This window comes from Theropithecus gelada, chromosome 11, assembly GCF_003255815.1.
Source record: "Theropithecus gelada isolate Dixy chromosome 11, Tgel_1.0, whole genome shotgun sequence".
In the NCBI taxonomy this organism is placed as follows: Eukaryota; Metazoa; Chordata; class Mammalia; order Primates; family Cercopithecidae; genus Theropithecus; species Theropithecus gelada.
Window position 1 is genome coordinate 123,776,123 of NC_037679.1, and position 20,466 is coordinate 123,796,588.

At 38.6% G+C, this 20,466-nt stretch overlaps 1 protein-coding gene across 3 annotated transcripts in view; it reads right to left on the reverse strand.

Annotated features, from left to right (window-relative positions):
- Positions 1 to 20,466, reverse strand: part of TMTC1 (transmembrane and tetratricopeptide repeat containing 1) — a 286,278-nt gene that overhangs the window by 249,127 nt on the left and 16,685 nt on the right. For all 3 annotated transcript variants that reach the window (XM_025402401.1, XM_025402400.1, XM_025402399.1), the window contains exons 2-5: positions 19,129 to 19,306; positions 8,857 to 8,930; positions 5,895 to 6,071; positions 1,888 to 2,094 (exon numbers count right to left, since the gene is read on the reverse strand). In XM_025402401.1, the coding sequence (XP_025258186.1) occupies positions 1,888 to 2,094; positions 5,895 to 6,071; positions 8,857 to 8,930; positions 19,129 to 19,284 (614 nt within the window). In that variant the 5' untranslated portion in view covers positions 19,285 to 19,306. The remainder of the gene's footprint in view (positions 1 to 1,887; positions 2,095 to 5,894; positions 6,072 to 8,856; positions 8,931 to 19,128; positions 19,307 to 20,466) is intronic.

Below are 20,466 nucleotides of genomic sequence, written 5' to 3' on the forward strand. Positions count from 1 at the left end.
ATCCACCCACCTGGTTAAGCCAGAAACTTGGAAATCCTTGTTTCCTTCCTTTCCCTCTCCCCGTAATCACAAACATTAGCGAGTCCTGTTGGGTCTGTATCAGAAATGTATCTCAAATCCACCTCATCTCTTCATTGCAGTTTCCATGACTCTCAGCTAAGACCCCTTTTCCCTCACTCAGCTTGTGTGAAAGCCTCCTAACCTTTTTCCCTCCTTCATGATTGCCCCCAACAGCCTGCACCACAAAGAGACAAGAGGGAATGTTTTTAAAAGAAATGTAATCATATCTGTCTATACTTAAAAAATAAAAATAAAAACAAAGATACTCCAGCATCTTCCCATTCCCCCAGAATAAAATCCAAACCTGCTTCCACAGCCAGCACAGCCCTTCACCTGCGCCCTGCCCCCTCCCTGCCCTCACCGCTTTTCCTCCCAATTTGCTCATGACCATCAAGCTTGGAACCCTCTGCCAGATCCTTGCACATATTCACTGGCTCCTCTCCTCATTCAGGAGGATTCAGAAGCCTTCCCTGGCCAACCAACCCAAATGCCCCCAGGCTAAGGCATCGCTCCCATCACATCCTGCCTTACTCTCTTCTTAGCACTCCCATTGTTCATTCAGTGTTGATTACTTTTTGTCTACCTTCCTCTACTAGAAGGAAAGCTATACAAGAGCAAGGACCTTGTCTTTCTTATTTACCAGGACACTCCTGGTGCCTGGAACATGCACTTGTCAGCCACTCAACAGATATTTATTGATGAATGAACAAAAGAATGAATGAACGGGGCAAGATAAAAAAACAAACATAGGCAAAGGCAAGAATAATTGGAAACAAAGACTGCAGGAAGAGGGAGTTTTAAGGGACTACACAGAAGAGTAACAACAGCAATCTGAAGTGGTAAAGTGTTAATCCTATGAATGGAATTTCCATATGTTAAGATAATTTGAGGTCATTAGGCTAAGGTGACTCCGGCACCCTGCATCCCTACATCAGCAGAGAAACCTAACACAGTGTAAATGGTAAAATGAAACCAAGCTTAACCACCAACTAACCTCTAACTAGGGACTTTCCACTGGAATGATCCACATAGGGCTACTACTCCCCTTTAACCAATCAAATATTTCCTTTGCTCTGTTTCTGCATTTGCCCTATAAAAGCTTCCCCACACCCTGCCCCAGCAGGGGAGCCCCAAACCACCCGCAGTCTGGAGCTGCCCAATTCATTCATCACTTTCTGCTCAAATAAACTCTTTAGCTTTTGAATGTGCCTAAGTTTATCTTTTAACATATATCTGTTATATTCTGACTTGCCCGTGGCCTGAGATATTTTAGAGACAACCTAATTTAGTGAGCAACACCTGTGCTGATAAATCCATACTAATTTTCAAGGCTAGGTCAAAATATTTTAAAAAAGAAGAAGAAGAAAAGAAAGACAGTCAAATGCTGTAAAGATTTTCATACATCTTCAAAAACATTTCAGAAAGGAAGAGTCCTCTGGGTTTCCTCTCATATTTGGACTGCAATAAATTCAGATCAAACACAAAGAGCAGACAGAGGCAGGAGAAGGGGAGGGAGAACGTTCTCCTCCCCCAGGAAACGGAGGGCGCCCATCTTCTGAAGTCTGAGGCTGCACAGACCCACACCTCATCACAGGCAGGCAGCAGGGCTTCCACCTGCTTCCTCTAACTCCTCCTTTCTTATCCATTGTAATACAAGGGAGGAAGGGAGAGAAATGGGGACAGAAAGAAGGGGGTGACGAGGGAAGCATGAAGAGAGGGAGGTCACAGTGTGCTGACTCAGTGCTTCACTTCCCTAGGTATCCCAGGCTGCACTAGGTGATGCTGGACATTGAAAACATGCAGGGACCAAGAAACCCAGCCCAGTACCTCATCATGGACCACACAGCTCGTGGGGACACTGGGAATCCACTGCTCTTGGGTTCTGGTGGCAGTGGAGAGTGGCAGCCACCCCAAGCTCCTTTGTGAGGGAACCGCTGCTGCTTCCCATTCTCCCGGTGAGGATGGCCTGGCAGTGAGGAGGGCTGGGGGCTCCCAGGCTGCTGTGGGCTGCATGGACAGAGGGCCCCATTGCTCCTGTTGTGCATGGAATTGAGGGAAAACAAAGTCAACCAGAATGACAAGGCTTGCAACAACCAATAGCAGTATCTTGCCCCACCCACAAGTCTTGCTTCCTGGAAACAACCATTCTCAAGTCTTTAGCTCTTGTGTTTCTGATATTTACTGCCATATTATTAAAACAACATAATTACAATTTTAGAACTTATCATATTGACTTACTATAGAACACTGTAACTCAGTCTTTGTTAGATGGCCACACACACACACACACACACATACACACATTTCTTCACCCCTCACCCTCCAAACAGGTTTTGTCTCAGAATATCTGGTTGAAGTGGTATTAAGGATTTACATTATTATATTCTTGTAAGATATTGCTCATAGCTGAACCATCCAATTTTTAATTACATTTTTTCTATTGTGAATTCTCTGAGATATAATTCATAACCACTAGATGGGCAAAAATTTAAACATCTAATACTACCAAGGGATGGTCAGAAAGTGAAACAAAGAGGATTCTCATTCCTGCTAGAACCATTTCAGGAGCAATGTCTCCGGATGTAATTCAGTCAACGTGCATCTATCCTTTGCCCAGCAACTACACTTCCACGGCTATGCCTGAAAGAAAGCTTCATGTATTTGCACAAGAATATATGCACAGAGATTTCACTGCAGCATAGTTTATAACAGCAAAAATGTGGAACTAACCTAAATTCCAAATCCAGAAAAATGGATAACGATAATTAAATACTATACAGCAGTTAAGATAAATGAAATATAGCTACATATATCGACATTGATATATCTCAAAAGCCCAATGGTAAATGAAAAAAAAAGTAAGTGATAGCATTTATGCAAAGTTTGAAAATATGTAAAACAATACTTTTCTATTCACTGGTATGTGTGTATATGAAGTAAAGTCCTAGAAACAATCATGGAAATGAAAAATGTCAAATTTGGGATTGTGATTCCCTCTGGAGAGAGAGGATAAGGACTGTGGACAGGGAATGTTATTTTCTGCATGTTGGGAATTATATCTTGAATTTTTACAAAAGAAAGATAACTTTCAGGGGCTGATCTTTCACTGAAAATCTTTCCTCCTAAAGATGATGTCAAATAGAAGAAATCTCATTCCATCCATGTGTGCCAATCTTAAAATTTAGGAATAAATTGCACTTGTAGGAAAGTACTTGCAACATTTTGTTTCTATTACTGTTTCTTTCCTGCTTCCTGAATCATACAGTGAAAGATCTCAAGAACCACCTAGTGCTAAGATGTTTATTCAAAATCAGCAGATAAAGTAGGGACTGGGTACTTAGACCTCTCGGTGCTTGTGTAAAACTCTGTGTATATGTGCATTCCTCTGGGGACACAACTTTGTGAAATTCTCAAGAGTCCACGACTCTCCAGATATTCAGAACCTCTGAGTTGGGTAACTCTCATAATGCCTGAGCAGCAGATGTCCTGCGAGGTCTCCTGAGTCCCTGTCATATGTTCCTCCCTGGAGGCAATGGTGCTCCCGGCCAACCCTGTGAATCTGGAGCCACATGGACATGGGTCCAAATCCTGGCTCGACTTGGGCTGGCTGACTGTGGGGAGGATCCTTTCTGTGCCTCTGTTTTCTCCTTTGTAAAATGAGGATAAAGACTGTTGCAAGCAAGTGACACGGCACAGTGCCAGCACAGGGCCAACCCTTAGGTGATATTACCCATTTTTGGCCAGGTCTCCATGTTACAGCCTTTGGTTCCTTCCTATCACTTTTTATAACTGTAATCAATCACTCATCGAATTATTTACATAATGTCTCTCTCCACCAACATCTTATATGCTCTTTGCAGGAAGGAACCGTATTTGTCTTGCTCTTGGTTAGGCAGAATGAGTATGTGTTGAATGGGTGGATAAAAGCATGAAGAAAAGAATGAATGCCTCCACTTAGGCTGCACTGCTGGATATGAAAGCTAATTTTTTTTTTTTTTTTTTTTGAGACAGAGTCTCACTCTGTCACCAGGCTGGAGTGCAGTGGCGCAAACTCAGCTCACTGCAATGTCCAGCTCCCTGGTTCAAGCGATTCTCCTGCCTCAACCTCCTGAGTAGCTGGGGTTACAGGCACGTGCCACCATGCCCAGCTAATTTTTGTATTTTTAATGGAGACAGGGTTTTACCATGTTGACCAGGATGGTCTCGATCTTCTGTCCTTGTGATCTGCCCGCCTTGGCCTTCTAAAGTGCTGGGATTACAGGCGTGAGCCACCGCGCCCAGCCTAGAAGTTTCTTAAAACAAAACAAAAAAGACCCAGACGGAGCTGTGGGACTTGTATCAGCAGTATTATTTCTCCCAAAGAATTTCTAGCCGTTTAGTATGATGAAGGTAAAGAAAGGAAAGAGACAATTATCCCTTTTGAAAAAGGCCTGGCTCAACAGTTACTACATGAAGAAGAAAGAAAGAGGTGTCGGAACCAGTGGCCTGGAGAGTCCCAAGATCAGAGAAGACATGACTTTCATGACAACAGTAAAATAGCTCTGGACTGGACCACATGAGACAGTGCGTCTTCAGTCAGCTGTCTTATCTTTTTGCTGTCAGTGAGGCATAGCAGAAAGAAGTTAGGAGGTTGAGACAAGGTAGATGCAAGAGGAAAGTGGAAAAAGGGTTTACAGGTTGTTCCCTAAAAAGTAAGTTGGGCAATGCAGTTACTCCCACCGGTCAGAGGATACGGAGGAAAGGCGTCCTCATATAGACCAAAGGGAGGGCCTCTGGCTCACGGTTTTCTTGGCATGAGTTTGGGTGAAAGTAATTATTTGGCTCCATGTTTTTATAAGTCTCTGAGATTTACTGAGAGCCAACAGAGCACTACACTCTTTTTAAATTATCCCCAACTATCACGCTTCCAGGCAGGAAGGTGATCGGAATTTGCTGACTCATCTCAGTTTGTTGCCACTCAATATCACTGCTCTTATCTTTATGTCAAGAAGTATAAAGAGGTAGGAAATGAGATTTAAAAAGCAGGATTTTTTTTCAGATAAAATTCTTCATTTGATAAGGCGGGGGAATAAATTAGCCACATCTTTTAAAAGTTTAAAAGTAAGGACCTTATAATTACTGAAAAATGGGGTCTGCTTGTAAAATTACTGGTAATTACCGATTTGATGGGGAAGAAAATTACAGTATGTGCTTGAACTTTTAATATGCCTTAGTGATTCTTATCATCTATAAGCCACAACATAAAATGAGTGTGCCTTAAATTTTTTAAATAAATTAGGCTACTAAACAAGGTTGTTCATTAATTTGAATATGACGTGTATGTACTCCTGTATGGTGTAGACTGGCTCTTTGTGGAATTCCAATGGGTGCCTCCTAAAACTCTTGGGTAACAGCATTGTTAGAAGAGCAGGACAAGAGCTCTTTGATGGATAACCCTCATGCAAATGCAGGGATTCAAAGCAAGCTGTGAAAAACTGTTACCATTTGCAATCACTATTTTTATGAATCAAGATTTTCTCAGCAGCGTGCAACCAAAACAAAACAGCAATATAAACTTCCAATTAACATAGATACTTTTCAATTCCAAATTTGGGGCTCACAAAAACTTCATAGTCCTCAATGATTTATATAAAAGTGTGAAGCATTTTAACATATATAGTGCACTTATCTTAATGAAATAAGCCTTGTTGATTATGTGACAGTCTAAGGTGAGATGACATTTAATAAAGGGTTATACTTGTATTTTTTAAATGGAAGATTGGAAACTATTGTTTTAAGTAATTCTTCTCTGCCCATGACACGCCGTTTGATATCAAAACTTTAAAATGACTTACGACTTGTCTTCCTTGTTGGAAAGGGAAAAGAGGTCATAAACCAAGCACACTCCAAACACCGTGATGCCTGTCTCTTTCACCAGCATCGCACAGGTCCCCAGAAACAAACTGAACAGCAAGAAGAAGGGAGACACCGTGGAAGGGAAGCTTTCCCCAACACAGCCCTGATCCAGACTCCTGAAAAACAAGTTGGAGATTCTTTTAACCTAAGCAAGAATGTGGTCTGCTAGAAATACCACCTCTTAAAGATAAGGGCTAATGTCAATTTCATTGTATTCTAAGAAATTAAGCAGGTGAGTAGAGATTTCTTAAAGAGCCTTCATCCCCACAATATTGAATTTGGTACTTAAATTGCAGTATACACAGACTATGGTATGTAACAAATGAACACCAAAAAGCCATTTAAAATTCTACCAGAGAGACATACTTAGTCACATGAAAAGAGGTTTAAGTGAATACATTCTAAGTGAATAATCAAGTTACTAAACTATATGCATAAACTCAGGAGCCAGGTTCCCTGGATACCCTGCTAACCACAGCAGTTAATTAACGGGTAATATGGGGCAAGTTACTTTACTTCTTGGAGCTTCAGTTCCCTTATGTGTGAAAAGGGATTACAGCGTTGTAGGAGGGATTAAACGAATGACTTGTCACACATCAAGTGTATATCACCATTATCATTATGGTAGTGAAGTATTTTATATGCTTCCATACATAAAACAAAGTTACCAGTGGATATATATGCCAAAATAAGCATTTCTCTCTGGGATGAAAATACAATGATTTTAACCTTTTTTTTCTTTTGGCTAAATTCATTCAGCCAAAATTTTTAAATTCATTTTCTATGAGCATACCTTAGGTAAAGTTTATTTTTTTCTCAGTTTAATTTCCAACAAGGATTTTCAAAATCTCTCTGGTGCTGCTAAACCTTTGTTTCACCTTGTAAAACAGAGCTGGCCCCCTACCAAGAAACATCACTGTTCCCTTCAACAAGTATCACACCCATTGGCTCCTATTCCATGGAAGTAAAGGCCAATATTTCTGTAGTTGAGACACCTTCTCCTTAGTGTTATGTCTTAGAATAATTGCATAAAATTATACACAGAATTTGTAGTGGATAGGCATTTATTTCTATTGAGTTGGTCTATAGCTCAAATTTCTGAAAGTGAGAATGGCATGCAAAACCAATCTGTAATAACATGGCTCATTATCATACAGATATGGATACACTGCAGGCCTAATCATGCCCCCAAATATATTAACCACACAGAACAGGCCTAGAGAACAAGTTTAAACTCCAAAGCAATTATTACTTATATTCTAATGCCACAGTAAACAAGAAATAATTAATTGTTAAATTTTGGCTTATATTTTCAGGTTTCATGACACCACATCATACAATCAAGAATGTAGTAGGAAGTTACAAAGCCAGGATCAGAAGAAGACTTACACTATGCTAAGAAAATGTTCTACCCTTTAAACAAAACTTCCTAAGACTTAATTCATTTCATCATTGACCCAAGGTCTAAATTGGTTTGTAACAGGTTTCTCAATCTTAGCCCCACTGGCATTTTCTGCCAGATAATTCTTTGTTGTAGGGACTGTCCTGTGCATTGCAGAATGTCTGTTCAGCAACATCTTTGACTTCTACCCCGTAAATGCATGAGCATCTCTTCAGCTGTGACAACCAAAAATGTCTGCAGATATTGCCAAATGTCTCCTGCAGGTAGAAGAGGTAATGGCTCGGAGGAGGAGGGAAATCACCCCTAATTAAGAGCCACTGGTTTAGAACAGTGTTCCTCAGTCACTGGGTTTTGTAAGACCATAGGTCAATGAACTGATCCAAAGATCAGGGCCACCAAATGCTTAATCAGGCATCTCTCCATGAAACTGAGCAACATGGTTGACCTGCCCCCTTTCTCTAGGTTGTATGAGTCTGTTTTCATGCTGCTGATAAAGACATACTGGAGACTGGGCCATTTACAAAAGAAAGAGGTTTATTGAACTCACAGTTTCACATGGCTGGGGAGGCCTCACAATCATGGTGAAAGGCAAGGAGAAGCAAGTCATGTCTTATATGGAAGGCACCAGGCAAAAAGAGCTTGTGCGGGGAATCTCCCATTTTTAAAACCATCAGATCTTGTGAGACTTACTAACTATCACAAGAATAGCATGAGGAAGATCCGCCCCCATGATTTAATTGCCTCCCACTAGGTTCCTTCCACAACACGTGGGAATTGTGGGAGTTACAATTCAAGATGAGATTTGGGTGGGGACACAGCCAAACCATATTACAGGCTATGCTCTGAGCTGCCCCCATTCACATTCTCTTTTTAATCCACTCCTTTCGCTATATGGACATGACGTGACTCAGATGAGAATCTGACTGGTTTAGGGTAAAGGTGCAATACAATGAGAAATTATTTTAAGGCTTTTCAGTTTCCCAACGCAAAACACTTCTGTCTTTTGATGAAACTATATGTAGATTGGAAAACTACAGTCAAGAAATGCTACTTTATACTCAGCTTTGTCATGTTAAGCTCTGAGTTACTTTGGTGAGGCTAACAAAGAGAAAAAAATTAGGACCAAAATGAAAAGGAAAAATTAAGCAAATCATAGGCAAATAAAAGAGAACATTACATCAACTACATTTTGGCTTAGAGCTAAAATTCCAAATTCAATTCTCAGTAAGAAACTATAAGTAAAAGGAATGAAAAAGCAAGTGCTTGGGTTCTCAGCACTGGGAAAGCAATCCCTTTAAGGTGCTACAGTATGGTTCAGAACCGAGTTGAAAGAGAAACGGCCCAGCACTGGATAAAGAGAGAGTTTCCTATTCCTGGTCCCTAGAAAGCTTACTGAGCATTTCACAACCAGAAGCCTCTCTCCTATCAGGCACATGCTCACAGTCTACACACATGGCACAGTTGCAATCACAGTGAAGGGCACTCTTAGCCACACATACCTGTTGTAGGAGAGAAAGGCCAATAGAAACAGCAGACATGCTAACACGTCAGCTCTGCCAACGATCCCAGCCACCTTGGAAGTTAAAATAATAAAAAATGAAAACCTCGGACAATTACTTTCAGAAAACCATTACACAAATACATTACAGAAATATATTTGCTATTAGACAAATGAAAGATATAACATAGAAAACTCACTGTTCTTCAAGTTCTGATATATGACTAAGCACCTCTGATTATCAATTATATTTAATAATGAGTTTATGTAAGGAAAAAAGAGGATTGAAGGGGCAAGATTTCCACACGTTATTTTTAAATTCTCTTCTTAGAGCGTCAATTCACAGCATCAAAATTTATTCATTTATTAACTTATTAAAAAAAATTTTTGAGCAATATTTGAGAGTCAGACACTGTGTCCTACTGTGTACCATAATGCTAATGGAGCAGACAATATTTTTAGAGAACTAGAAAAAAGTAAATTGAGAATCAATACTTTTAACAAAAATGGGGCCGGGCAGGATGGCTCACATCTGTAATCTCAGCACTTTGGGAGACCGAGGCTGGCGAATCACTTGAGTTAAGGAGTTCAAGACCAGCCTGGGCAACATGGCAAAACCCCATGTCTACAAAAATATACAAAAATTAGCCATGCATGATGGCACATGCCTGTAGTTCCAGCTACTCAGGAGGCTGAGGTGGGAGGACTGCTTGAGCCATGGAGGTCAAGGCTGCAGTGAGCTGTGATCGTGCCACTGCACTCAGCTTCTGTGACAGAGTGGACCCTGTCTCAAAAAATTAAAAAAAAAACAAACAAGAAAGGGAATGAGTTTGAACTGATGATTGCTATATGCGAGTATATGTGTGTGCAAGTGTGTGTGTATACATGTGTGCATATTTTTCTTAGCTCTATCACTGAAAGGGCCTATAAACATAAAACCTCAGAAGCAATGGGCCATCTTGGCACTAACCACAAACTATTTCCCCACAAAAGAGAACACCGGCTCTTTGGAAAACTGGCTGATACCAGGGCTGAGGCTGGGGAAATTCAAGAGGAGCTTGGATCATCTCGTGTCAGAAAGTAAGAAAATGCTTATAAAATGATAGTCAAAAGGGCATAGAAGCCAGCAACAAGGGGCTCCCACCAAACAAACTTAAGGCAATTTGAATATTAAAATAAATGAGTACAATAATATATTATAAACCATTGAAAATGAAATCCATGAGTCCATACGAATAATAAATACAGCTATGCATTGAATAACAACATTCAGGTCAACAACAAGCCACATATATGATGGTGGTCCCACAAGATTATAATACCATATTTCTATCGTACCTTTTCTATGTTTGATATGTTTAGATACACAAATACTTACCATTGTGTAACTTTTGCCTACAGTATTCAGTACAGTAGCCTAAGAGCAATAGGCCATACCATCTAGGTTTGTGTAAGTATACTCTATGATGTTTGCACAATGACAAAATCACCTAACAACTCATTCTCCGAACATGTCCCCATTGTTAAGCAAAGCGTAATTGTATATATATAAACGAATGAATGGATACATATAAATGTACCTACACACATACAGCAAGCAAGTGAATGGGAAAGAAAGGAGACCTCTTCCTTCATTAAAAGGCCAGTTAATGAATGTGGAGGGAGCAGTGGAGTTGGAAAATAACCATTTTGCTGCCAGAAGAGTGAAGACTGGAGCAAGCAAGAAACATCAAAAACATCAATGGATGCTAAACCCAGGGCATGAAAGTTTTTGAGGTGCAAAGTATTAGCAGAACTTCAAAGTGTCTATTTACTAATCATTAGATGAAAATATTTAAAAAGAGCACTATGGAAAAAATGTGTTATATTGCACTATGTCTTAACTGTGGAATCAAATTAAAATCACCATTCTTGAAGGAACCGTCATAACTATCATTTATGCAGTATTCTAGAAGGGACATATAACCTGAACAGAATCACGAGAAAACATGAAACTCAAGATGAGGAACATTCGATAAAAATACAAATAAATATATATTACACTAACAAATTATAAATTTTACATGTAGCAATATTTTGTAACATTACATTTTATTGCATATTAATTTATTCTAATTTACATTACACCATGATTCATAATTATAACTCATTATAATCTAACAATTATAATATTGTATATATTATTATATATTATATGTATAATGCATTACACATATAATATGCATATATTTTATATATTTATTACTTATACATTATTCATTCTTCATTTTCACATAACTATATATCATACAGTATTTGTATATTATGCATTTTTAATATAATATGCTATATCTATAAATTATATGTAGTATATGTTATAAATTGTATAACATTATTACATATTTATATTATACTTATAGAATATATTATAACCATATATTGCAATATAACATGTTAATAACATTTGTTATTTTACATGTTCTAATATAAATTCTAAATTATATTATAATCTATAAATTATATTACAGAAAGACAATGAAGACTGTTTCAAGCTAAAGGAGACTAATGAAGAGTGGAGAAAATATACAACTAAATTATTAAAGTATAAAGGGGTATGAATTGTGCAACCTGCTGTCAAATGCTTCAGAAAATAAATAACATTTTTATATATTGAGAGAGAAAGAGAGGAAGGTGATAAAACAAATGTGGGAAAATGTGAAAAATTAGTGAATCTGGACAGGGAGTGTACAGTTATTCTCCATATTTTTTAAGTTTGAAATTATTTCAAAAAATGCATTACTCCAGAAAAAGACTGAAATGGAAGAGGAGTGGGAAACAGATGACTCTTTATAAATGTTCACACTATTTTGCTACATAAGATATCTATGCATTTTTCTCTCTTTTTTTTTAAATCCAAGAAATAAAAGAGTCAAGGGAAAAATGGGATATAGATTTTTAAAGACGCTCCAAAGAACAGGTACCATAAGAGGTAAATCATGAGGAACAGTTCAAAAGGGAGATGAATTGGTCTGACATTTCAGGCACAGGAATAGTATCACCCACATCACGGAAGACCCGAGGTCTATGGTGTGTTAAAGAATCAATCAACAATTAATAGTAGGAAAACAGTTTTCTGGGAAATATACCTGTAAGCATCCTTATGCAATGAGCACGCTTTGCAGCCATGAAAGAGAGGCAGTAAACAAGCATGGAGGTGGCCGGACACGGTGGCTCATGCCACGCCTGTCATGCCAGCACTTTGGGAGACCGAAGTGGACAGATCCCTTGAGCTCAGGAGTTCAAGACCAACCTGGGCAACATGGAGAAACCCTGTCTCTACCAAAAACACAAACCACTAGCCCGGTGTGCACCTGTGGTCCCAGCTACTCGGGAGGCTGAGGTGAGTGGACTGCTTGAGCCCAGGAGGTAGAGGCTGCAGTGAGCCGAGATCACACCACTGCGTCCCAGCCTGAGCGACAGAGCAAGACCCTGTCTCAAAAATTTAAAAACAAAATAAGCATGGAGGTAAATCATTCAAAGTCTGAATGTGGACTGCTCTTGTCATCTGAGATTTGGTTTTGTTATGTTTAAAATGTGTGTAACACCCGTTCTCTCAGGGTGGTTGTAATTCATGAGATGATATATACATAAAGGGCCTGCTGGATAAATGCTGGTGCACTTCTTTCTCTCCCCCACCCCGCCCTTTTTTTTCAGAGAAAGGGGGTGGAACTCTTAACACTGAGATAGGTTTTCGTGTGTGGCTTACGGAAATCATCTTTTTACTTTAAGGTTTACATGTACGGTATCTTAATTGCAAACTTTATTAGATAATCTAATGTATCTGTTAGTTAAAATCTGCGTAAAACATAACTCAATTATACACACGCAGATGGACAGACAGCAAGTCACATACTGAGAAAAATTCCAGTCCTACTTACATTAAGAGAAACCTGGACATGGCCAAAGAATACCATTGGCAATACAGAGCTGAAAGCTATTACCTGACGTGGCTGCTTGTGTCACATGCTGTTCATTGATTTGTTAATCTAAAAGGAACTTGAGTACCAAATCAGGAAGACTGCACGACTCAAGAGACGAATGCAGTGACAGTGTGGTGTCACCACAATGTCAAGGCTCAGCTCAGACTCTCAGTCTGTAAAGCGGAAGTGTATATGGGTCACCTGTAAGCCCAGATCTGCTCAGACTACACTACCACCTCCTTGAACATTTAGCTCAGCATCACCTGCAAATCCTCCTGAAGGTTAAACAGAGAGCCCAGCTCACCAGCAACAGTCTTGAGATAAGCCTAGGCATCTGGACCGAGAAGGGTGCTCATCACAGCACAACTGATGTAGCCAACAGCAAGACTTGCAAGCTGTTACTGGGTGTAGCAAGTTGGAATGAGGCAATCACAAGCTAAGCAAGCTTAACTAATGTGTTAAAGGCGTCCTGCAGCCCGGCTTCTTGCATTGCAGCCAGTTTGGAAGAGGCGACAGCAGACTGTGCCAGCTGGATGTGCCCAGATATAAAGAATGTAGTGTCCCTAGCAGGAGAAGCTCAAAGAGGGTGTTGAAATATTGGTGTAACATTGATAGGCTCTCTTGCCAGTCCAAACCACTAAACATGCATTCTATACCCCTGTGGAACTGAGGTATTTGGGGCAAAAGGCTAGATATCTAAAAATGGGTGCTATAATAGTCATTAACTACTGTATATCTAGACCAGCCATTCATTGTGATTCAATTAGTCAATATTGTCATGTTCAGTAAGTGTGTGTTTAATTCCAGTTAACAAACATTTTCCAAGTGCCTCCTCTTAGCTATATACTGTGCCAGTTGGAAGCATACAATCAGCCTCAAGGAGTTTAACATCTGGTGGGGAGTCAAAAGAGGATATTAAATAGCACACAAGGAAACTGCATGCATCATAAGAGGAGAAACCATTACCAAGAGAAGACTGAAGAGATTAATTTTTACTGTAGGATCTAGGAAGGCTTCACAGGCCTGGCCATGTAAACTGTGACTTAAACATAGACAAGGGGGATTTCAGGAAGCTCAAGGCGAGGGAATGCGCAGCCTAGGCCTGGGAAGGAACAAAAATGCTTTGCAGGTGGAGGATACAAGAACGGCAGAGAAAGAGAGGTCTAGAGATACACGGAGTGCTTCTGGAAGGGGAGACCTGAGGTGATGAAGAGCATGGAGTAAATAAAGAAGTGAGGAGGGGCAATGGGAAGCAAAGATGGAACATTAAACTGGAGCCAGTTGATTTTATGACAATGTCTTTCTAGGGTGCTGGAAAGTACAAAAGCAATTGGTCAGTTCATGGTTAGTGAAAAATGTATGCAAATGGCCAGCATGTATTTTAGCCTCAAACTACAGGTTTCCGTTACCAACATGGTGGCTGTTACCTAGGAACTGCAGCCTCTAACAAATATTCAAACACTGGAGGGAGAAACATCAGTGAACATAATTGGAGAGAATTCAAATAATGTAACGGCAGATCCTCTAGCAAGGTTAACACAATCACAGGCAGAAATTTCAAATTAGGTGTTAATTTGCTGTAGAAACTTGTCTTTTGGAATACCACCAATAAGATTTGTATGAAGTATACTATATGTATAAGGCTATTGATATTTATTTTATCTGCAAGAATGAGTTCCATTAATGTCAGACAGGGCCAGGAACACACAATTAACACATAGCAACAGCTACAAACCAGACAGACTGATTAGATCATAACTAATTTTCTCTTAAGTCCTCCTATCCCAATTCTTGTTGAAATGTTGAACTTAACCTTCAACTCCATGCATCGGCGTTTCCTGCGCTTGCTCTCAACTTGACCTAAGCACATTTCTGTAAATCTGTAACGTCTCTACAATGATTAAGTTTTAACTATCATAGAAGAATTAAAATAACTTCCTCCATTTTCCCAGTGTCTCTACTGATTTTTCTCATGATTCAGGATTCATAAAAACATAAATTTCCTAAAAAATATACTGTCAGGAAATTATTCCAATAATCTCAAAGGCTTAAGTGAGGAAAGCTCTGGGTCTGACTTATTTATTGCTATACCCCTGCACTGAGTGACTCTATTATCATCACTGTATTATAGCCACTTAAATATTTATTGAAAGATTGAATAAATTGAGTAAATGAATGAATTTGTCCTAAATTAAACATAATTTTGCTCTCTGCTAGGGCTCTTGTTTTGTTACAACATATTGCTTTATCTTGTATCTATTTATATGTATGTTCTTTGGCTTTTCAATGAGCTTGTGAAATTGTGGCTAGGGACCCTGCTATTCACTCACATATTCCCCTGGTAGAATGCCTTACACCAAGCAAGTATAGTCAGCCCTCCATATCCAAAGGTTCTATATCCCTGGATTCAACCAATTGATGATCAAAAAAAAAATTCAGTAAGTAAATAAGTAACAAAAGTACAACAATAAATATAATACAAATAAAAACCAATATAGTCTAACAACTATTTGCAAATTATGAGTATTATAAGGAATGTAGAGATGATTTAAAGTATACAGGATGATGTGTGTAAATCATATGCAAATACTACAGCATTTTATATAAGGGACTTGAGCATCCTCAGATTTTGGTGTCTTTGGGGGTCCTGAAATCAATCCTTTGCAGACACTGTATTCATTAACTATTTGTTGATTACATAATTAATAAAGCAAATGCTTAATTATATCAGTGTGTTCAAATTAAATCCCACCTAAAAAATTTAAAATTTCCATCCTTCCTGAGATAGTTTATGATCCAATTTTTGTTCTTCTTTAATAAAGAGGCGATAATTCCCAGTAACTCCCTCTCCCACAAAGCCAAGGTCTTTTTCGAAAAAATAATTCATCAGGGCCAGGTGTCGTCGCTCACGCCTGTAATCTCAGCACTTTGGGAAACTAAGGCAGGAGGATTGCTTGAGCTCAGGAATTCAAGACCAGCCTCAGCAACGTAGCAAGACCTTGTCTCTACTTAAAAAAAACTAATAAAAGCCCGGCATAGTGGTGAGCACCTGTGGTCCCAGCTCCTGGGGAGGCTGAGGTGGGAGGATTGCTTGAGCCAAGGAGAGGGGGGTTGCAGCAAGCTATGAACATGCCATTGCACCCAGTCTGGGCAACAGGGTGAGACCCTGTCTCAAATAATAATATTAATGATTTATCTCTATATCTTCTGGAAAGTACATCTCTTTTTCTATTTCTCTGTCCTCCTCCTACTTAGAAACTTGAATTGAAATCTATGACTAAATAATAAGTTCCCCGATTTTACTTTGCCATGTAAACTGTTTTGTAGGCTAAATTTCTCTGCCTCCTTCTTACGCTTCCCTCATAACCTTATGAATGTAAGCACCCTCCCTAACATCCTTCCCTAAATAAATACCCAGCTTTCAGACTCCTCTGTCCCTTTCATTGTTACTATGGATTTTTTTCGATTAGTACAAAAGCTTGTTGTAACTATTTTTTTTTTTTTGAAGGTCATTTTGCTAATAGGATTTTCCTCTTTTCTTAGGAACCAACCTTAACCAGTTCCTGATCACACTGCCAAAGGCTGCCTGTGTTTTATGCACTCTCTCTCTCTGATACCTCTGAATTGAAACTGTTATTGCCCTACTCATTTGTTCTTTCATGCAGTAGTTGTCCCCAATATGCTCTAAGCACAGATTTCCAATTGTATATGAAGAATTATTTGTCAGAAATAAAATACTGTCTATGGTTTTAGAGTATAACATGCCATTGGCCCAGCATCACATATTCTATATGTCTAGTTAGTAGTAGTCCTTGATTATTTTTCTTCATATTCTATCCAAAAAGAACATTAAAAACTTAAGTCTCTCTCTGATTTTTTTCAATTCATATCAAAACTTTTTCATCATAATTTTAAATACTTGAAAGGATCTAACTGCCTATTCATTGTAGATATTGACATTTCAAAATGAGGCCATAATGTTCCTGTATTAAATCTACCAAATGGAATTTGAACACTATAGCAACTTGAAGCTCATCATCTTCCATTTATCCAAACATGAATAGGTTCTTCTTTAATTGGTAGACACTTCATACCCTTTCTCCTTGAACTCATACTTTCATTGTATTTCCCCCTCACCATTTTTGTAAATTACATAGTTATGCTTAAAAATATTGTATTTATCATCCTTCTCCCTACAATAAAAATATATACAATTAAATCTATATTTTAAATTCCTTTTGACCATAAGCCTCTAAGTGTTAAAATTTAAATTTTTGTGTTACTATTCCAATTATTGTTAATTCACAGATGTTTGATATATCATAAATAAAGCATAAAATGATAAATAATTAATAAATATAAAAAATCACCTCTTAATAACCTAGGTATAGCAGATTTCTTTTCAGTAAGTTCAGTTGTCCGTGGCTGAATCTTACCTTGTGCTAGACTATGACAGCAGGCAGCATTAATACCAGCTATTCCTAGCTTTCATCTTCATAGGCTGTTCACATAAATAAGTGAAAATGGAAGTAGACCTGTTACAGCAATGACTTTATTCTTTGAACTCCAAGGTATTGGCAAGTATCACATAATGATCTATCACCTTACATAATTTTTAATGATCTAGCAGCTGACAATGTAATCAGGTCCTCCTTTCATTTGGTCAAAAGCAAAGAATTTAAACATGGCCATCATTAGAGTTACCTGTCATTACAGTCATTTACTGTCACAATGTCTTTTAAGTAAAGCAGAACGGCTTTACTGAAACTCGGCAAAGGACTATTACTTATGCCTCATACTCGCCCACTTAAAGTCACCTTGCTCAGTCTAAAATACAAAGAGTTGGGAAGATGACCTTTCACAATGTAATTTTTTAAATAAAGTGATCTTTCTTCATCACCCAATCAACATATATTTTTGTGAAAACTTTGAGCTTACAGATTTAGAATTTTGTTGGTGGAAAATGCCCATCATATAGCCTAACTGGCAAACCAGTCTTCCTCATCAAACCAACTGGTTAAATCAGACTTCTGTGTCAATTCAAATAAACATATGATTATGCATCCCCATGACAACTATGTCACTTCTGAATTCAGAGGAGGGAGAAGGGAACCACCATGACATCTTTACTGCAGGTGTGTTCTCAGGCAGATCAGCTTCAGGGAAGCGTCCGGAGAGATGCAAGCTGAGGCTCTGGAAAAGAGTCTTATAAAACTGTGGTGCCCATGGACCTCTTATCAAGCTTTCATCTACCCTTGGCCATGCACATAAAACAAACCAGCTGTGTTCACCGAGCTGGGACACAAAGTAGCTTTAAAATGCCATCTGATTCATGGAATGATTAAATAAATATTTTAAAGAGGGCCATAGCTATCAACACTTTTTTTTTTTTTTTAGACGGAGTCTCACTTTGTTGCCCAGGCTGGAATGCAGTGGTGCAATCTTGGCTCACTGCAACCTCCACCTCCCAGGTTCAAGCAATTCTCCTGCCTCAGTCTCCCAAGTAGCTGGAATTACAGGTGCCCGCCTCGGCGCCCGGCTAAAGTTTTTTGTAATTTTAGTAGAGATGGGGTTTCACCATGTTGGCCAGGCTGGTCTTGAACTCCTGACCTCAAGTGATCCTCCTGCCTCAGTCTCCCAAAGTGCTGGGATTACAGGCATAAGCCACCACACACAGCCAATCCTGTTAAAGTAAAGTTTTCATCACCCACGCAATAACTGCCCTTCCTATTAAGTAACTTGGGAAACAATACATAAGGCTCCTAAGTCTGTCTTTCTAACTTGAAGAATGTCAGTCTAACTTTTTTTAGTACTTCCCCAGCACTTACAGTTCTGCATAACAAACATTATAAAATAAAGCAGGGTGAGAAAAGGTAAAATGTAAATGTGGAGCAGGAACAATGACTCAGCACGCTAAGTGTCTCAAATGGCCCTTGCTGCTTAAAACACATTAGGACTTAAATTATCTGCAAATACAAAACTGAACAAACTGTGGCCATTTATTACTACCTGTAATAATAACAGCAGTTATTTAGAAAAGCAGTTAAATCCAAGAGGTGCAATAAAACCAATTTGAACACTCAAAAGGAAAAGTTGTCAAACAAAATGATTTATATATAAAGACAAACACTTTAGTAGAATGAATTCATGTGGTTTTGAAAGGGAAAAAAGATCAGCTTAGTTTACATGTATATATCTATATACACACATATCGACATATACACACATATTTACATGTATATATGTGTGTGTGTATACACATATACATACACACACATACTCATATTATTTCACTGAGATCCAATTACACTTACCGCCTCAGTATGAATAGGATGCACAGCGAAAAGCAATGCCGTTACAAAAGCAAGTCCACGATTTTTGAAGACAGTTTTATCACAGGTGTACATCAGCACAAGAGTCACTAAGCAGTGCAAAATTACATTTACTGCATGAAAGTAGAATGGGTTCATACCAGTCAAAAATATGTTTAGCCTGTAAACAAAAGAAAAAAGAAAAAACTGCATTAGCTACAAACTCAACATAAGCACAAGGAAAACAGACGGAATCCATCATTTAAAAAGATAAGCTACTCCAACAAATTTACAAGAAAAAAACAAACAACCCCATCAAAAAGTGGGCAAAGGATATGAATAGACATTTCTCAAAAGAAGACATTCATACAGCCAACAAACACATGAAAAAATGCTCATCATCACTGGCCATCAGAGAAATGCAAATCAAAACCACAATGAGATACCATCTCACACCAGTTAGAATGGCGATCATTCAAAAGTCAGGAAACAACAGGTGCTGGAGAGGATGTGGAGAATTAGGAACACTTTTACACTGTTGGTGGGATTGTAAACTAGTTCAACCATTATGGAAAACAGTATGGCGATTCCTCAAGGATCTAGAACTAGATGTACCATATGACCCAGCCATCCCATTACTGGGTATATACCCAAAGGATTATAAATTATGCTGCTATAAAGACACATGCACACGTATGTTTATTGCAGCACTATTCACAATAGCAAAGACTTGGAATCAACCCAAATGTCCATCAGTGACAGATTGGATTAAGAAAATGTGGCATATATACACCATGGAATACTATGCAGCCATAAAAAAGGATGAGTTTGTGTCCTTTGTAGGGACATGGATGCAGCTGGAATCCATCATTCTTAGCAAACTATCACAAGAACAGAAAACCAAACACCGCATGTTCTCACTCATAGGTGGGAACTGAACAATGAGATCACTTGGACTCGGGAAGGGGAACATCACACACCGGGGCCTATCATGGGGAGGGGGGCGGGGGGAGGGATTGCATTGGGAGTTATACCTGATGTAAATGACGAGTTGATGGGTGCAGCACACCAACAAGGCACAAGTATACATATGTAACAAACCTGCACGTTATGCACATGTACCCTACAACTTACAGTATAATAATAATAAATAAATTTAAAAAAAAATAAAAAATAAAAAATAAAAAATAAAAAGATAAGCTATTAGATTAATGATTTTTAAATGATACCCAACGTTGGGTTATTTTTTATCTTTGGGTATGTATCACATTTTTGCTATTTCAGAATTGTCCCATGTGCAGAAATCCATGCATATACAATACAATATTATTTCAGGGAACT